This window comes from Nothobranchius furzeri, chromosome 9, assembly GCF_043380555.1.
Source record: "Nothobranchius furzeri strain GRZ-AD chromosome 9, NfurGRZ-RIMD1, whole genome shotgun sequence".
Classification (NCBI taxonomy): Eukaryota; Metazoa; Chordata; class Actinopteri; order Cyprinodontiformes; family Nothobranchiidae; genus Nothobranchius; species Nothobranchius furzeri.
This window is the reverse complement of record NC_091749.1, coordinates 64,397,247-64,416,901: the sequence shown is the minus strand read 5'-3', so window position 1 is coordinate 64,416,901 and position 19,655 is coordinate 64,397,247. Positions and strand designations below refer to the sequence as shown.

The following is a 19,655-nucleotide window of genomic DNA, read 5'->3' as shown; positions in this document are numbered from 1 at the left end:
TTATCTTATAACTCTTGGAGCCCGATCAATGACTCCATCAGATATCCTGTGAAAACAAGGCTTACTTATATCAGAGAGGATTGGACAGAATCTGGAGCTTCACAAGGAGAGACAAAATAAAATAAAATTTGCCTTATCTACCACGTTGGTAGAGATGTGGTAATAAAAACTGGCCGTAAACAGAAAATAATCACTTTGATATGCATGTACAGGTCCTTCAAAAAAATTAGCATATAGTGATATATGTTAATGCTATAAACCAAAATAAAGACCAAAAAAAAGAAAGAAGAAAGAAGTTCATTATTGTCTGTAATGTATTGATAAACATTAGACTTTCATATTTATTAGATTCATTACACACAACTGAAGTAGTTCGAGTCTTTTATTGTTTGTAATATTGATAATTTTGGCATACAGCTCATGAAAACCCAAAATTTCTATCTCAAATAATTAGCATATTTCATCCGACCAATTAAAGAAAAGTGTTTTTAATACAAAAAAAGCCAACCTTCAAATAATTGTGTTCAGTTATGCATTCAGTACTTGGTCGGGAATCCTTTTGCAGAAATGACTGCTTCAATGCGGAGTGGCATGGATGCAATCAGCCTGTGGCACTGCTGAGGTGTTCTGGAGGCCCAGGATGCTTCGATAGCGGCCTTAAGCTCATCCAGTGTTGGGTCTTGCATCTCTCAACTTTCTCTTCACAATATCCCACAGATTTTCTACGGGGTTCAGGTCAGGAGAGTTGGCAGGCCAATTGAGCACAGTAATACCATGGTCAGTAAACCATTTACCAGTGGTTTTGGCACAGTGAGCAGGTGCCAGGTTGTGCTGAAAAATGAAATCTTCATCTCCATAAAGCCTTTCAGCAGATGGAAGCAGATTTTCCTTCCCAGACGGTGCCTTGATACAGCACTCTGGGAACAGCCTATTCGTTCAGAATTTTTTTTGTCTTACCCTCTTGCTTGAGGGTGTCAATGATGGCCTTCTAGACAGCAGTCAGGTTGGCAGTCTTACCCATGATTGCGGTTTTGAGTAAAGAACCAGGCTGGGAGTTTTTAAAGTCTCAGGAATCTTTTGCAGGTGTTTAGAGTTAATTAGTTTATTCATATGATTAGGTTAATAGCTTGTTTAGAGAACATTTTCATGATATCCAAATGTTTTGAGATAGGAATTTGGGGTTTTCATGAGCTGTATACCAAAAATCATCAATATTAGAAACAATAAAAGGCTTGAACCACTTCAGTTGTGTGTAATGAATCTAAAATATATGAGTCTAATGTTTATCAGTACATTACAGAATGAACTTTACCACAATATGCAATTTTTTGAGGACCTGTATGTATATGCTGCAAACAAGGAAATAACTGGTTATATTTAAATATTAACTGAAATGGATGCATTTTTTTTTTAAATAACTTAAATATCCAACTTGTAGAAAAGGTTTAACCACTTTTGCAGATTTAGAGCTGGACAAAAATCCTTCACATTTTAATTAAAGCAATGCACAGAAAGGATGATCGTCACACCCAGGCATGTTTTAGTCCTCCTTTGAGTCTTTTTACGTCACTCATTCAGCAGCAGAACACCTTGTAGCTGAAGCTTCACTGATGTTTATTTTCAAAAGCAACGGCACAAAAAGCAGACTTTAAAAAGGGATTTATTCACATAAAACATTCTGCTACAAACACTTGCCTCATGTAGCATCTATAACTGTACAAAATATTAAAACACTTAAAAAACATCCAAACAGACCAACATTAGTTTTATTAGCTGCCCTCGGAGACATGGTCACCTAAAAGACTCGATGTTTTAGAGAACTGTACGTTTGTAAATCAGAGGTCATCCACAGGACATGCTGACTTTGTGCTATTAGAGTTTACATGAACACTATGCATAAAAATCCACCAGCTAGAGTCATCTACAGAAAACCTGCACCAACAGGCTTTTTATTTACAACCAAGTAGATTTCTTTGCAGTGTGACACTAAAAACACAAATATGGTACATCACCTTCACCACAAGTTTTCCTGCTGGAGAGATCTACAACAACAGAACATTCATTCTTTCACTTTTCCTCAAAGGAACCCCCCCCCCCCCCCCCCAAAAAAAATAAAAATAAAAAGCCCAACATTAAAAGTCAAATATGGACGGAAGAAGATGGAGTGAGAATGTCCACAGAGGCAAAAGACCTAAAGGACGTGTGGCTTCACATCCGCTTGGCCACTCGTTTGATCTGCTGGGTTGTTTTATGGAAAATGGACCTGGACTTCTGCCCTCCAAGGAAGCTGAGATTCCCTTCGGAAATGCTCCTCACAACTCTGCCGGGTTTGTTCTCTGAACCTGAGGATGACATCAAACAAACAGATAAACACCAACAATATACAAATATATACATTTAATAATAATAGTGATGTTTACCAGTGAAGCGCTGCACTCTGAGCGGCCCCTGAACCACTAAAGGGTCCTTCTTCATACGCTTCGGTGCTGAAGAATCCTGAGTGAGATCTTCTCTCATGCTGCTGACCATGACGATAAAAAGAGGTTAGAAGGTAAAATGGACGTTTTCATCAGCAGAGACGTGAGATTGTCCATGATAGGACGTTACCTGTTTAATTTACGCTTCCCCTGAGCGGCAGACGTCATGTGCATGTACGTCGGGTTGGCTCGCCTGACATCGTGCAAAGCAGCCGTTTGTTGTCTACAGAACAAGTGTTTACAGTGCGTTACCATGACGAGTGACTAAACAACAAAACATCAAATGAACGACGTTTCTGGCGTTTACAAATGCTAATGCTTCAGTGTCTGAAACCAGAGTGAGCTTTAAATTAAATTCTGAGAAATAATCACTTGTTGCATTTAGAGTCAAGCCAATTCAACATGGCGGCTACTGCTATCCACAGACATCATATACGTAGACGCGACATGGACTGGGGCTGCCTATTGGAGCTTGTGTAGCAGCGAGCCGCCATCTTGTCCCCACTCACCCCTGCTGGCGGTTCTTCACACAAGCCTACATTGTAGCGCCGTTCCCGTCCTTCCCGCTTGACGGTCGGACCGGGGGTGGATGCGTGCGTGGGTCGGGGGCCGCCTGTTGAGTACCGCTGGTCTATAGTAATCCCATGTGTCGTTTTAGACAGTGCGCTGGTTGTTGCAACCGTAGGCTGCACAAAACACGGGCGTAGTTGCTCACCCTGCCTCGACTCCAGTTGTGTTTGGAAAGTGAGGAACACACTCAAGATGCCGGCGACACAGTTACACTCCATCGCCCAATGGCACGTCTACATATTCATGCCTATGTTGCAATCTGCCTCAGAGCTAACGTTGATCTCAGTAGTGGAGTCACCCACATCACCACATACAAGATCCTGCATATCGTGTGAGACTGTCAGTGTTATTTTACAGATTTGACCAAAATGGCTCCGACCCATTGAAGATGATCACAGTTTAAAACTCTGGAGGGCGATGTGCATCCCTTCAAGTAATGCTAGGCCTTTAATTTAATGGTGTAAAGAGTTTGTTTTGCTTTAGTGGGTTGTTAAGAATCACATTTCTCCACAGAATACGTGGAGTTTGCGCTCCAGTTCCAGTCTCGTTTTCAATAAGGTTTAGAGGATTTTCCAATTTTAGTTGGTTGGACGGTAACTTTCAGCAGGGCATCAGAACGATGATCAAACATTTTATGGAAAGAATTCAAGATGTTTTGTTATTTTGTAAGAATTTGTGGGGTGACCACATGTTCAAGCTTCTAATTCTGTCCAAAAGGTTTCAAATGTTAAAAATATCCAACGATGGATCAAATATTAGTGCAGATTAAATATTCAGCAACATATGTTTGATGATTTCTGTGACTGATGGTTTCTTGGCGCCACAATTAAACAAATCAACAAAGAAGGTGAAACTGAAAGTCTGCAGTGTTTCTGTTACTTTACAGCTGATGTGATGATCAGTAACAGCTGCAGACATGATGGACGCTCGTTTAAACTGGCTGTGGTCAAACATACACCAGAAGAAAAAATAAAAGAAAGAAACTTAAGTCACACAAGAATGCAACACAAAGAATGAATGTGTGTTTGGTGGTGGAGCGTGACTAATCCGTGTTTACAGACGAATCGAGTCCTGAATCCAAAATGAAAATATGTGGATGATTCTATAGATCACAAACAAATTAATTCACTCAAACTGACATTTCCACACCTTGATTTTCAAAGAACTAATTTTCTGTGACTCAGTGATTAAAAATACATCTGTTGTCAAGGCGCTAGCTAGTGACTGGACGACCGCTCTGAGACAAAACAGTAAAATATTCATAAGTGTAATTTAAGACCTTTAAAAACAAGGCTTGAATTGGTTTTTGCATCAAACGCTGGGGTTTATTTTTATTTGTTGCCACTGAATTATTGTTCTTGGGCCCTTTTGTGCCTCCACTAAGATGAGTTGGTGTTAAAATTAAAGCGCAAACGACGAGTTGAATTTGACAAAATTTGGTGGAAAGTTGGATGACAAAGAAAGAAAGAACACATTAAATCTCACTGCAGTCTGGGATCAGTTTAGTAAAATAGCTGAATGCACTGGGGTGCTCGCAGCTTTCTGGTGTAGGCTACATGATGCTCGGCATAAACCAGATGTGGACAAACACCTGAATGTTGTTGCTCTGATCAGAGCACTAGCAGGTGCCATTAGGACGTTCAGACTGCTGGTTTAGATAAAAATGATAAAAACTAGAGGTGCTGAAAAAAAAAAATCGATTCAAGTCTGAATCGGGATTCTTATTTATAAAGATTCAGAATCGATTCAAAGAACTCAAATATTTGGCGTGTTACAGGCTTGAGATGCACTTTTTTGATCTTTGTTAGGAGAGTCAGTACTCCGTTTACTTTTGTGGTCCCGTAAATTGAGATGATTTATGTTTGAATCTGCTGATAAGAGGGCACTTGAATGTCATTTTTTCCATACCCAGAAATTTGAGACATTCTCATATTTATTTTATAAGTTGATAAATGAGTATTCAGGATTACTTGTGTAACTTGTTTCTACACATACTTGAAAAGTATTTGACCGTATTACTTTCAAAGCTACTGTTCGGTAACTACAGATTTGTTATACTTTACAAGGTAAGGAAACATAAATGTTGCCTTTTGGTCAAAAGATTGCTTCTGTTTACAGTTTTAGAATCACTTTATTTTACATTGTAAATTTGTATTTTTGGAGCATGACCAGTTTAAAGTCAAATAAAATGTCCCATAGCTTTAACTAACTTGTACGACAAAGTAGTTAATCCTGGAGCTGACACTCTTTGTTCACATTGATTGTAAATCGATTTAAATTGAGAATCGATTCTGAATCGAATCGGCACCCAGAGAATCGGAATCGAATCAAATCGTGAGTTGCTCTGAGATTCACATCCCTACTAAAAACAATGAAAAGTTGGTGCGTTTTCTCACCTTCTTAAGGGAAACGGGTTTTGCCCTGCTGCCCTGGGAGGTGGCCGCGGCCGGCTGGAGGCTGGGACATCTGCAGACTTTGGTGCTTGAGACGGACAGCTTATTAGGATGGTTGCATTATTCGTTGCCTGATCATCAGTAATGTCAAAGGTCATGTTTGGATCCATGTTACTGGAGGAGGGAAGATGCTCAACATCTTTTTGAGCTGGTTCTGGTGTGTACTGAAGAGGGAACATGCTGTCCTCAAAGCCCTGGGACGTGGAGATGGTCTGTGGGCTCTGCTGGGGGAGCAACGCTAATAAATTCCTCCTGATGGGCATTCGGGGAGGTTTTTCTCCGGCCGTATGTGGCTGGGCTCCATCTAGATAATCAAGTACACAATACACACCTGTATTAAAATGACAGCATAAAAATAAACAGTCACAAAGAGGGCACTTTTTAAGTTGTCAAGTGGAGCTATGCGGTCTCACAAAATCTTTTCTGCAAGAAGAACTTTGGCAAATTAGTACTGGAGATTTTTGTGGCCGAGTTCCATTCTTCCATGAGTTCAGCAACTTCCAGAACCAACATGTTAAAGATCGCTGTGGCGCTGTGGCTTGTCGTGTTTTTGTGAAGAACGCTAAAAAAATAACAGAGGACAAGGATCTGCCAATCAGTGTCCCCAACTTCAGTCACCAGCTGTGATTAATGACTGCGAGAATAAATTGTAATAAATAAGCTTCCCCTGCAGGGAGTCTGGCCTCACCCGTCAGCCAGTTTCTCACTGGGCTGCGACTGTTGGTGACAAATTGCAAACAGCATCTGTTAGGGTTCTCAGTGTGCTTGAGTGAGTCACAGGGTCTTGCATCACTGGATCGTCAAAATAATAATAATAATAATAAAAAAAACAATGTTTTTCTGAAAATAAGAGTCTCGGTGCACATCTGGAACTCCTCATTTAGTTTCCTTGAACCAGAAATGTGACATGATTTAAACTGGGACCAGACTGCTTCATCAGGTCAACTTCAGACAAAGTAAGACATAACAGACACTTTATGACTGAAACCTACCATGTTTCGCCACCACACGTGGCCCGATCACACAGAACAGTTTCCTCACAAGTGTCACACGTAAGGATTCACTACGATTCCTCTAACCAGTCCAGTCCCAGACACAAACTGGTTCTTTAGCCCATTGAAAAACAGACCTGGCTTTAATCTCATTTTATTTGTTGTTTTATTCAATTTTTTTCATGATTGTTGCTCATTTGTTTTATTGCGTTTCACTGTGAAGCATTTTGTGCAATATGAACTAAACACCTGGGACGTATACTTCCAACCTCAGAAGACAACATGACAGCACAGTCAGCAGCTGAATGTAGGGACGGCGATTATCTGCAAACCTGAGACCCAAACCTCACTCTGGTCTCAGACAAATAACTCAGAGCGTGGCGTTAAGCTACCTACTGTCACTGTGACGACCCCATCTTCTTCAGTAGACACTTAACTAGTTTCAGCTCTTAATCATGAACAAAAACACTACACAGGACTAAAGTAAAGTCACTTATCTGGCATCTGTACCAAGAGCTGGAGCTCCATAGAGCTCAACCGATCTGATGTAAAATGTCACAAAGCAGAGCAAGGAGAACTTTTCTTTTATGTGGTACCATCGTAGGATCACGGATGTCTGCTGCCCCATCTGCATCTAGAAACTTAAACGTTAGGATTTCAGAACAGAGCAGTGACATGCATTATCCCCAACATGGACTGGATTTTAAAAATAGACCAGAAAGCAGGGCATTTACAGCCTAGGAGCTTTTTAAGGTTAACTATATAACTCTAAAGTCTGGAATTTGCACTTTTAAAAAGGATAACACATCCCAAATCTACAGCCCTTTAAAAATGTTGAAAGCTTACATTTAAGTTCATATGAAATCTGAGCTCAATTTCAAGCAAAACAACAATAAATCCTCCCTTCAAACAAATGACACCGTTTATTTTGGCCACACTTTAGGTTTAACATGACATTTAGTCTTTAGGAATATTGTCGAGGGCAACTTAAAAGTAACGGCTAGTAAAAGTTGTCCAGGCTGCAGAGCAGAGGCAGGTTAAATCACTGCGTCTGCATCACATTAGGTGCACTATTAGACTCGTGGCATTTCCTGCAGAGGTGTGGCGGGGGTTAGAGAGGAGACTAAAACAAGGAAAAATACCAGCACATAAAGGAAGTGCAAACACAAAATGCAAAGGTGAATGACTGATTTGTACATTTCCTCAAATATCAAATGCAATATTTAGCAAGTGTGAGTCACACTGGAGACAGAAAGCAGTGATAAATAGCCCCTTTCTGTGGCAGAGGAGATGTCCCGGGCAATAAATGGCAGCAGAGTTCCTTCAATCACATATTTTTGGCTAGTGGGGGATTAATACATGCATGAGTTGCTATTTCTGGTGGAAGCTGCACTGAATTAGGGTCGCCTGGTTGCTGCTGCCTGTTTTTTTATAGCGCGCTTTTTCTGGTTGGTGGAGCAGGGGAGTTTACGTCTGTTGACGTTTTTTCCTGCCCTGCTGTGGATCTGCATTTTCATGAATGAAGCTCAGGAGGGATTGGGAGGGTTGGAAGCTAGACAGTCACAGGAAAAACATTTGAGGGAAAAACGGAAGAGAGATGTCGAGAGAAAAGAAAATATGAAAACATTTGTAGCAAAATGGCAACGTAAGTCTGAGTAGAGAACGAAAGGAGGAGGAGGTGGAATAAATGTCAGAAATAGATCAAAGGAAAAAAATTCTTCCAAGTGTTTCTGGGAAGATGAATGAAAAAACAAAGATGATAAAAAGAAAATGACCACTTGTATAAAGCACAGAGATCATATTCATGAAATCTGCTTTCATGACGCAGCCCAGAAAGAGTTAACATTTCTCTGAAACCACAAAGCTCAGTAAAGCCCCTGACATGTGATTGGCTCCGCAGGCTGCAGGGTGGAGCCACATCTTATAACATGCTGCAGTGGCTACCATTAAGAGCTGAGGAAGCAGGGAGGCTCTGACAAACAGCATCAGGGCAAGATCAGAGCAGAGCGTCTGAATGCTAAATAAATGTCTCACAACAACCAGCATGGAAGACCGCGGCACTAAAATCATGATAAACGTGGTCGTTTTTAAAGCTCCATGAAGGTTTTCTGTGGTAAAACTTAAAAGAAGTGATCCAAAATGGAAGTTTGCCTGTTTGTTGCAAATGCCTTAACATTTAGGTATCAGAAACGTTCTGCTTGAGAACGTTGACCCGTAACACCGCAAAAGAAGCCCGCAGAGGTATGGTCATTTATTTATAAGTAACTACGCAGCTTTCTGTGTGATCAGAAACATTTCTTCCAACTAGTAAAACAAACAAAAAGTCAAATGCAGAACTGGAAAAGTCCCAGTAGTTCAGGTGGTACAGCCCAGTTAATGTACATGCATCAACTACAAAAACACCTAGTTAGTATTTCTCTCCAGCCCCTGACTTTTGTTTTACAAAACCTAAAGAAAAGGTGGATTGCCAACTCCAGGTCAGGGAAGAGGTTCTAGCTCATGTGGAGGAGTTTGGGTATCGTACGAGTGTCCACCCCAGGACTGGGAGATGTGGGTTAAGTGTCCTACCCAAGGAACCCTCCTCGCCTGCTGCTGGTGGTCGGAGGGACATGAAGCGCCTGTGCTAAGCAGCCTCGCCTCAGTGCGCCCCAGGGCAGCTGTGGCTACAATGTAGCTCATCACTACCAGGGTGTGATTGTGTGTGTGAATGGATGAATGATAGTGTAAAGCACTTTGGAGTCTTCTGACACTGAAAGGCGCTATACAAGTGCAGGTCATTTATCATTAATCATACCAAAGTCTTACCCAATGTCTCCACATGCGACGCTCAGCTTTAAGGCGTTGGATTGGGGGATTAAACCACCAGATAACTCCTGAGCGCAGACACGGCTGCAGCTCACCGCTCCCTACGGGGATGGGTCAACCATGGAGGTGCAGTTTCACCAATGTGTGATGACTAATGGGATTTTAGGGTGAGGAATGGCTGGCTGGTCCAGGCTAGGGCTGAACGAGTCTGGAAATTAATCGAATTGCGATTTTTTTCCTTTAATATTGCAATTGCGATTTAATTCACAATTATTTTCTCAAGGGGCTTTTCTCATATTTTTCAACTAACGGAAGCAAAAAATAATAATCTATGTAACTTGTGTTGAATATAAACAAGTTTATGCATCTACATATCATATCAACAAGTTTATTTGTCTACACATACATAAACACAAGACAAAATTTTGTATTTGAAGGTGCAACGCTTTGCAGCCAGCAGCACATCCCTTGAAGAAGCATAGGTATTAGCACCAACTGAAAATTTATCTGCAGGAAAGAATTATGTCCCGTTTATTGGTCTTTTGTGTTTAGTTTTTGACGTCGTGTCCATGCAGAGCTTCTGTAGTTCAGTTACATTCATAGCTGCTAGCCAAAACTCTGTGGAGTTAAAGTCTCTTACAGTTTTCTAGCTTTACTAAAATATCTGTCTGTGCTTATTTGATTGATGGCAGTTTTTATATGTTATTAGACTCCAAATGTAATCATTTGGCACGTTCCTAATTTGTAATTTGTAAGAATGTAATCAGTGATTATGGCATTAGCATCCCTATGGGTTTTTCCATGTATATTAGCATTGTGCTAACCACTCGTTGCCAGTAAAATCACAGCCTTTGCGATTAGAAAATCTTTTGTCACATCACAATTTAATTGCATATGCAATTAATCGTTCAGCCCTAGTTGAGGCAGCGTCTTTAGTGATGCGGATGCTGAACCAGGAAGATGGAGCTAATCTGGGAAATGAAGTTTTGGATTTACATCTCCATCCATGCTTAATTCAAATATCATTTATTAACATCATTTATTAACCCCCAATAGCTGCAGCCAATTAATATTTTTGTAATCGAGTACTCTATCGAATCTTTTATCGATTACTCTAGTTACCATTTTGTGTTTGTAAACCATTATTTCAAATAGCATGTTATAAAATATGAAAGACCTCTTAAAATGAACAGGCAATTTCCAGTTATTCTTCAAGTTTTATTCAAAATGAGTTTTCAAAACTTCAGCACTTCAACTTTACTTCACAGTAAACAAATGCCTGTGCAAAAAATAAGATACAACCTGAGCCGATGTTCCCCTCGCACGGGAATCAAACAGCACCAGAACCGCTCACGGCGCATGTGCAAACATGGCTCGCCAGCTATTTCCCTATTAACACACGTCCGTTTTAATTTCTACACTTTCTTTTGTCACACAATAACGAGGACTGTCGAGAAAGCATGTTTGCCGTGGTTATGTCAAATCATACTGATCACACAACATTTTTTTACTTTTTCGTTTTCCTCTCATAAATACCTGTGTACTGTCCTCCTGCAGCAATCCCGAGGGACAACAGACATCAATAACAACACAATAAAAAGTGTCGTGTTGTGTAAAAATGCTATTTTTAGCACATTTTTAGGTCCGACGTGTTACTACCAGACGCACGGCGTGAGCTGAAACCGAGTGCTACAAATGAAAAAGTCGCACAGTGTCCGCAGAATATATAGCGGACCTTCGAGTCCGCTTGCAGAAGTGACATTTACATGTGGATGTTTCCTGGTCAGGTGCTGCAGCATGGAGGATGTGGTGTTGTGGTACGCTAAATCCATTTTACATCATTTACACTGGACTACGTTTTCCGCCTTGCGATGTGAAAAATGGCCCCACACCTTTGACATTTTCCGTCTTTCGCACTCCATCGGGGTCCACGTTGTCTGGCATGGCTTAAGAGAAAGTTAAGTTATATTCGCTACTCGCGTGTGCGTTCAGTGCAGTGTGTATGTGCGTCACTTATTTCAGTCCGGGTGAAACATTACCCTGGGAGCTTCCAGAGCCATGAATTAATTAAACATGAATTAAACGAAGCCTCGAGTCAGAGAATTTGACTCGAGGATTTTTTTACTCGAATCACTCGAGGAATCGTTTCAGCCCCGTCTGTAACTTAAGTTTCTTTAAAGGTACGGTTGACTGAAAAACCATTTTTTAAAGAGCAAGTCACCCCCAAATCAAAAATTTTTTGTTGATAAACTATATAAAGGAGTGTCTAATCATGCTACAGACACGTGTAGTCAATAATTTGGCAGTTCAGTGCATCTTGGTTAAAATTCAAATATTCTGTCTAAAACTGTCAGTGTTGCGCCGTCGTCAGGAAAAAATTGTGTACTGTATTTGAATTTAAATCTCCCACCGCTATTGGCTAAGAGGTATGCTATGATGTCATCTGATACATTATGATGTCATAATGCCATTGTGAGCCTGTGTGTGTGTGTATTTGTTAGCGGCTCCGCCCTCTTGGTCTGCCAAGCAACAGCATTTGTTGCATTTTTCAAACATGAAGTGGGAGTGAAGTAAGTTTCTTGTAGGGGGTGACTTGCTCTTTAATGATCATTTCTGATTCTTATCGGTCACCCAGAGTTTTTTTCCATGCAGGCTGAACATAAACAGTCTTCTACGCTTACCTCCTGCTTTAGCTTCTGATAGAAAATAGACAGTGAAATGTTAGGATTTCAAAATCCTCACATTGTGATGTCACATTGTGAATTTGCATTCATAGCCTTGCCCATCTTAGCTTGTGCCTACCCACAGGAAGACTTAAAAAATGTTTTGTTTTTGCAGCAAAGAAAGCGGCAAGTGTGTTGGTGGTAGTAACTTTACAACATGGCTGAATGCATTCGGTTAGCCAATCAAAAGCGAGGTGTGTGAATATCATTAATATTAATGAGTAATCCTGCTGTTTTCAGCCCACCTCTGCACCAGAAAACTTCTGCATCTCGGAACAGGAACATCATAGCGATTTTTTTAACGACTCAAAGCATTGACTTACAATAGAGAACACTGTAAAAGTATAGAATAAATGAGTAAACCACACCTTTAAAGCACCTCTAATCTGTGGTCATGATTTTCCAACCACAGAGCTGCTGCTCCTCTACAATGGTAAATGGCCGGTATTTGACAGTGCATTCTAGAGTCCTGGAACCCCCAAAGGCACTTTACAAAAGAAAAAGTAATTCAGCCATTCACACACTGGTGGGGATGAGCTACGATGTAGCCACAGCTGCCCTGGGGCGCACTGACAGATGCGAGACTGCCGAGCACTGGCGCCACCGGTCCCTCCGACCACCACCAGCAGGCAAGGGGGTTAAGTGTCTTGCCCAAGAACACGACAACAGTGACAAACTGAAAGGGGCTCAAACCTGCAACCTTCCGATTACGGGGTGAGCACTTAACTCCTGTTCCGCCGTCACCCAAGTCACTCTGCAATGAAAGGAGCCAGTTTAGGTGGTTCAAGAATTTGGTCATGACGCCTCCTGGAGTAAAGAGTTTTAGGCATGCCCTTCCAAAAGTCCTCAAGGATGCGTTGGGCGAATCATATCTTGAGGCTGGTCAGGGAATATCTTTGGGTCTCACTGGAGGAGCTGAGGGGAGTGGACTGAAGAAAGGACAGTCTGAACGCCCTTTCTGGGGACGCTCCTGGGACCCGGAGGAAGCAGGAGAAGATGAAACAAGATCGATTTTACAATGAGGCTTCAGCTCTAAACATGGCTGACCTTTAATCCAGCACTGCTGGGAAAACAAAAGCACTGAAAAAGGAAGCAAGACTCACAATGAAAACCAAGGAATTCAATCAAAAGACCGGTAGCTCCGCCAGGGGCAGATGTGTTCCTCAAAACCCCAAACGAACGAGCGATAAGACCCATTTTCTACAGCATCTTGAACAAATTGTTCCGTTGCTCAGAATCATTCCGAGTTTGAGTGAAATACCGTCGGACGCCTAACGAAGGCTGATGCTGGCCTGTCTATCACTCAGTATTTACAGGCATCGACAGTCATCAAAAGGACTAAAGTACAATAATAAATAAAAAAAAAACTATACACGAGCCATTGGACAAGACAACAAAAGACCATTAAGACAAACCATACAGATGAGTGTTTTTCTTTTGGTTTTTAAAACTTTCGGCTCGATTAAAGTTCAAATATTCCACCAAGTTGCCGACAAATTTAATAGCAGTTGTGACAAACTCCCTGGGGGCGTTTATATTTCATTTCCATTCAAGGAACTCCGGTCACCGAGCAGAAGAATTTTCGTCTCATGTTTCATTTCCCACAATACGATCCAATAAAATGCAGACCAAGTGCAGTAAATATCATTACAGCCAATTCAAATGGCCGTATTTCACATATGTTTTTGGTATTATACTTCCCCAAAGGTTCTCCGCGTGCTGAGCTCTCTGTAGAGAATTGCTTGTGAGTGCTCGCTTCGTTTCATCGTCGACGTTTTTGGCCAGAACAGAATGTCTGCAGCACCACCATAAATCAAATTAAATCACTTGTATGATTTTCTTTCTCTGCGTGGGTTTTTAATACTCTAGGCAACTTCTTTAGATCAAAAAACAAAAATCAATGCAGAGTGACTCTTTAGGCTTGGTCACCATCTTTTGGAATGGAAATGCTATTTAAAAACCAATTCAACCCACTTTATGGTCAGAGAGTTGTTTCTATAAAAGGCTGAACTTTTTATTGTATTGTTGTCTAAACGTGAAGAGGTGAGTGAAAGGGGCAAGTGGGAGGGGTGAGTTATGGGTGAGCAGGTGTTTTGCATTAATAACCACAGTGTGTTTGTAGGATGGTGTGTGTGTGTTACCTGTACGTGAGGGAGCAGCGGTGCACTGCGACATCCTTTTAGAGAGGCTCTCTGCACCTGAGAATGAGAAACACACTGACTCACAATTAGGCTGAAAACAAGTTAAAATGAGCCGTAAACATTGTGCAGGTCACAATCAATTTGACTTTTGATATTAAAGAAAATAAATAAAAAACAAAGCACGTTGAACTAAATGCTGCAGAAATGTCAAAGCTTTTTTACAAAAAGAAACCATCTCTGAAGACCAAATCAGCTCTGGGCGTTTTGATTCAAGAACAAACACGTTATCTCTTAAATATTAGATCACGACAAACAGCTGAGCACAGACTAATATCCGCATACATATGTCATGTAATTCCTTTTAGTTATACGACGTCTAATTTTTTATTAAAAGTCAACAAAAAGCACGTTCAGATAAAACAAGCAAACAGCGACGCAGAGGGACAGGTGCAGGCTTAACTCCCTGACAAACAGACACTATCATCATCAACACTGTTGGCCAACTTCAGTTTACGCTCCACTGTGTGTCAAAGCTCATACGTCACGAGGGTCTGGTGCTGCTAGGTCGAGCAGAGATGACAGTTAAAAATGAAACATGCGGTCTCAGGGCTCCCGCAAAACACACCAGACCTGGACGGACGCCCAACACACTCGCTGGGCGCTGCTTCAGCCATCTCACAGGACAGCCCACTTTCATATTTAAAGCCATCGTAAAACTTACATCCATGCGTCGTGTGAATTTTTCATGTTTGTCTGAAATCATTCAGTGCTGGAGACGGTCCTTTGTGACAAAAGCAGCACGCAGAAACAAGAGCAGAGCAGAACCTGTGTCTGCTGTTCAAATGTATTGCGATGAATAATACAAGTGAACCTAAAGCACTACTTATGAATTACACTGACAGGTGAGCTGAGTGTGCTCATGCTACCTGCAGGAGTTGGGACTGCAACGCCTTTGTTGTGTCTCGCTGATGTCAGACTCAGTTTTCGGGGGTGGGGTTGCATGTCTGAGCTTGCAGCAAGGGCTACACTAACGTCCCTTCAAAACACACAAGGTTCCCACAACCAACACCCCTTTTAATCCCTCGACTCTGCTCACGGCGGTGAGCCATGATGAGGGTCTTCTCTTGTAGCAGCCAAAAGCGTGAAAAAGGGCAATTGTCATCTGGTTCTGATGGAAAACTGGCAACAGCAGTGCAACAAACACGAGGAACCAATCTTTGCAACGTGTGCGTTCTCTTTTCCACAGCTAATTATCAGTAACAAGGTTTGTTTAGCAGAGTTCCTGCACAACTTTCAGCTCAGGATTCCAAGGCTAAACATTTCAGGAATTTTATTTGATTTCCACCTTATTTTTGAGGTTCATGTACAAATTTTAAAACAAATTGTTACTTTTCTCCCTTTAAATCTGCTTTAAACACACAGAAACGGGGAGGGGGAAACCATTAACGGATTATTTGCTTACATGTCAGATAAGCGTAATAAAATTTCTGCTCCTTTAAAAAGTTAGCTTACCGTGTGTTTGACAATCACGCGTCACCGACAGGCGAGGTGCTGCCTTAGGCAGGGCGTAGGGTTGACGACTTTCCCAAAGACAAGTGGACATATGGAGGAGAGCTACAAACTATCATCTAGAAAAGTCCTTCACTGTGAAACTGTCTAATCGTAACTCAAAACCTAAAATACCGAGGAGCTCAAATGTTAAACGGATGGTTTGATGTGTGTGTGTGTGTGTGTGTGTGTGCGTAGGGGCAATCACAAGGTGGCATTCTGTCCATCTATCAATTTACAACCTTCCTGATTTCTCTTCTCCACCACATTATAAACATGTCTCTACCCCTTCCAAGACTACAAAGGAACCCTGTAGTTTATTAGCTGGCAGCTAATGTAACAGAGCACGTCTGCTTCAGAGCGCAAAGTCTAACATGCACTATCCCAAAGATTTTATCCTTTTCTTCAGAATCACTTTCTGATTCAACCAAGCGCTGCTGAATTAGATCATACATGAGCTGGGTCAAAGGTCAGAAGCTGCTGTTAGGCGAGCAGCAGGAAACTATTTGCATACTCACAGGACAGGGAAATGAAACTCAAGTGGAGCACTACAGCGGTTGTTTAGAATAGAATGCCTTTATTGTCACTATACAGACGTAAAGTAGATACAGAGCGTCTCCTACTCAGTGTAAAAAAACATACGGGGGGGGGGGGGGGGGGGCGCGCTACAGTTCTGCAGCGCTATATACATATGGACAGAATGTCATGCGTCTGTGACATTGAGTACGTTTACATGCAGCCAATATCCGGGTTATGATCGGGTTAAGGTCGGGATTCGGGTTTCTGAGTTGATCAGAATAACCCGTTTACAAGCATAAATAGAAAGAGTTACCTCTAACTTGCATAACCCGATTTAAATGCGGACGCTGGGGTAGCGTCAGGACGTATGGACTACGTCCAGACGCAATATGCGTCATTTCCGGTTCTTCTTGTTCCGGTGTCCGTGAAAACAACATGTTTCCCAGTTCGGAAGAGATAGCAACCGCGTTTGTTTGCGCTTTAGTTTCCTCGTCACTCCGAAAGTGTGGAGCTGTGCCGCGACTCGCCATTTTGCTCCCAACTTGTTGTTTACTTCCGGAGTTCTGGCGCATACAAGACGTCTCGCTACTCAAAAGACCAAGATTCCTTGCGAACAGAGCATGCGCAGAACACACGCTTTGATGGGGATATCCCGATATGCGTTTACACGACCAAACATTCAGGTTAGAAAAGGGTTACCCCAGGTGTAGTAACCGGGTTTTTAAAACCCGGTTATGAGCATATCCGGGTTTTTGGCGGTGTTTACAAGGACCTGCGGAACCGGGTTATTGTGAATATTCGGGTTTTAAAAGGGTTACTGGCTGCATGTAAACGCACTGATTGTGTGTCCTGTCACTGTGACCCAATTGATGATGCGTCCTGGCTACTTGGACAGGGGAGATCTCCGTTTGGCTGACTGGTTAGCGTGCGTGACTCTCACCCGGGAGTCTGAGGATCGAATCCCGATCGGACCATTATTTTATATCCGCCACAGATCTCTCTGAAGAATTCACAACATTGACGGGTTCAGCAAGGCTGTGCCACTCCGTGCATTTTCTCTTATTTGTTTTGCAAAAGCACTTCCTTTCATTTCTCCACCTCACCCACAGGTACCTCAACTTCTGCTTGTGAAATTGAGCTTCCTTGATCTGCCTTGATCTACGGTCGCCATGTCATTGGCAGAGCTCTGCAAAAGCCGGCTTATGTATATGCATGAGATCCACAAGGCACTTTGCATTGACTATTTATGGCAGTAAGTGGGCGTGGTGAGGGCAGGATGTGACTAAAATACAGCAGAGAAACACTCTCGTTAGTCTCTGATTTATGAAGCGGAGATTGCGTGCAGCTCTGCATACTCCATGTTTGATACATCACAAACCTACTTGGCGTGAGTAAGTATTTTTTGCTGAGCTTAAGTATGGTTTTAGTAAGGATTCTATGCAATGTTTGATAAATGAGACCCCTGGTCCTTAAGAGATGCCATCTCTGGGTGATTAAAAGGCTTCTACAGAAACCGGGACAGACTGAACAGTGAATTGAACCTTTATTTAAGGTGTACTGGAGCAGGAACCCGAGTAGAACTGTGGCCTTTAAGGACCGAAACCCATGTTTATTGTTTTCTTGTGAATTCATTAGGAGCCCAGCAGAAAGGAAACACTTTATGTCATAAAATCTACCCAAACTGCTGATGGATGTGAATGTTCAGAATTTGGCCCAAGCCTGTGTGGATGCTGAATAAACAGCAGGAGGTGGAGAGAAAAAAACCAAAGATGATAACTTACTGCAGGGGCTACTCCGGTGGTATTGCAGGTATGAGAAGGATAGGATGGGTGCCAGCTCGCTGTGGAGCCCAATTTTTCCTGCCTCATTTTTCTCCTGTGAGTTCACCACTATCTCCTGGCCTTTCAGCTGCTGCCCCGCCCCTTCCTGATCGGCCCACACCACGCCTCTCTCCCTCAGCACCAGGTGCTCCAGTTCTTGGTTTTCCATCTCATTCGCCGCCGTAGCCAAACCAGCCCCAAGCAGCGTCGAGTAGTGCCGACTATAAGCAGGCAACAAGATGTTCACCATCCTAAAACGAAACGTTAGGAGTGAGCTGAAGTGTGCACACTTCTAGAGTTAACCTAGAGAAGTTAATGGTGAACCAACTTCTGCATGCGTTTGTTCTCCTGGTCCTGCAGCGTAGTGAGCTCGATCATCTGCTTGATGTGCTGCTTGAGATCGTTTACCTGCAGCTCTAGTCTGTGACAGTACAGGCTCTTTTCTAACACCTGAGAGAAGAAAAGAGGGGTGACGAGACAAAGCTCTCAAACACAACAGAGCACTTAGCGAACACTAATCAGCAGAGCAGAAGATAAAAGTTACTTAGGGATTAGTATACTAGGGAAGGACAAAAAGTTCAGCGTTCATTCGTGTTTCATCAAAAACAGACTGCTCAAGGTACAAAGGAGAGGAAAAAGAAAGAATTGTGACGCGAAGAAACTACGAAACAACAGCAGAGAGAACATTTGACTTGTGGGTGCGTCATAGTTCTGGGTCAGTTCCTAGAAGAAAGGACAGAAAAGAAAAAATAACATGGACATGGTTTTAGGTAACTGGCTGCTGTGTGAAGGATGAGCAAAGGCTATTGATTTATTCTCCTCGGTGATCCACGAGTAAGCTGGAGAAATAAAATGAGCATGCTTCTAATTACTGAGGGAACAGATGGGAAGAAAACAAAGGCGGTCACGATGCCAGTTAAGACTCAGCCTACCTTCCAACATAAACAAACAAAAAACAGCAAGAAAGGAGTTTTTGACAAATGTGACCCACAATGTGAAGTTCTGTTGGACCATCTAATCACGTGCATGCCCACAGTGATGGGTTATGTAGTTAGCACTCATCAGTAAGTCTGATCAGTGCTCTTGGATTTCATATAAACCATAATCTATAGAAGCAACAATATCCTTATTAGAATAGAAAACATCAGGGGTTACGCCACAAGAGCAGAAGCAAAACGTGTGAAGTTTCCCTTACCTCTGAGGTCTGATCATTCGACCTCAGCAACTTAATCTCGTTTTCAACGCGATGAAGCAAACCGTCATTTTCCAGGAAACGTGTCTCTGTCTCCTTCAGACGTTTGCTGATGTGTTGCTGCTGAGTCCGTAAGCTGGCAATCTTCCGCTCATGCTTACAAGTGGCCTGTTAGCAAAAAGCAACAGCAGAAGGTAAACGAAGCAACATGACCAACGGTCAGCGTGTGAGCAGAGCAGTCACAGCTGCAAAACTGTTTATTTAGGAGCAAATGCTCGTTTGTTTAAATAAAAGTTAGAATTGCAACAAAAAAGTTGTTTTTCCCCTTTTTGTTTGTTTTGTAGGACTTTTCTGCAAAGTTTGGAATCAAAAATTCACCATTATGTCAAGTGGTTTGTACAGCTGGGGCTACAGC

At 42.1% G+C, this 19,655-nt stretch overlaps 1 protein-coding gene across 2 annotated transcripts in view; it reads right to left on the bottom strand.

The window, feature by feature from the left end:
* Positions 1 to 2,104: 2,104 nt before the first annotated feature.
* The window catches only part of kif18a (kinesin family member 18A), a 38,158-nt gene continuing 20,607 nt past the window's right edge, over positions 2,105 to 19,655 (bottom strand). The window contains exons 11-18 of one of the 2 annotated variants that reach the window (XM_015953339.3): positions 19,244 to 19,408; positions 18,377 to 18,498; positions 18,010 to 18,299; positions 14,162 to 14,218; positions 5,444 to 5,804; positions 2,608 to 2,700; positions 2,421 to 2,521; positions 2,105 to 2,342 (exon numbers count right to left, since the gene is read on the bottom strand). In XM_015953339.3, the coding sequence (XP_015808825.3) occupies positions 2,209 to 2,342; positions 2,421 to 2,521; positions 2,608 to 2,700; positions 5,444 to 5,804; positions 14,162 to 14,218; positions 18,010 to 18,299; positions 18,377 to 18,498; positions 19,244 to 19,408 (1,323 nt within the window). In that variant the 3' untranslated portion in view covers positions 2,105 to 2,208. The remainder of the gene's footprint in view (positions 2,343 to 2,420; positions 2,522 to 2,607; positions 2,701 to 5,443; positions 5,805 to 14,161; positions 14,219 to 18,009; positions 18,300 to 18,376; positions 18,499 to 19,243; positions 19,409 to 19,655) is intronic. The other variant, XM_015953340.3, reaches the window with a different exon arrangement.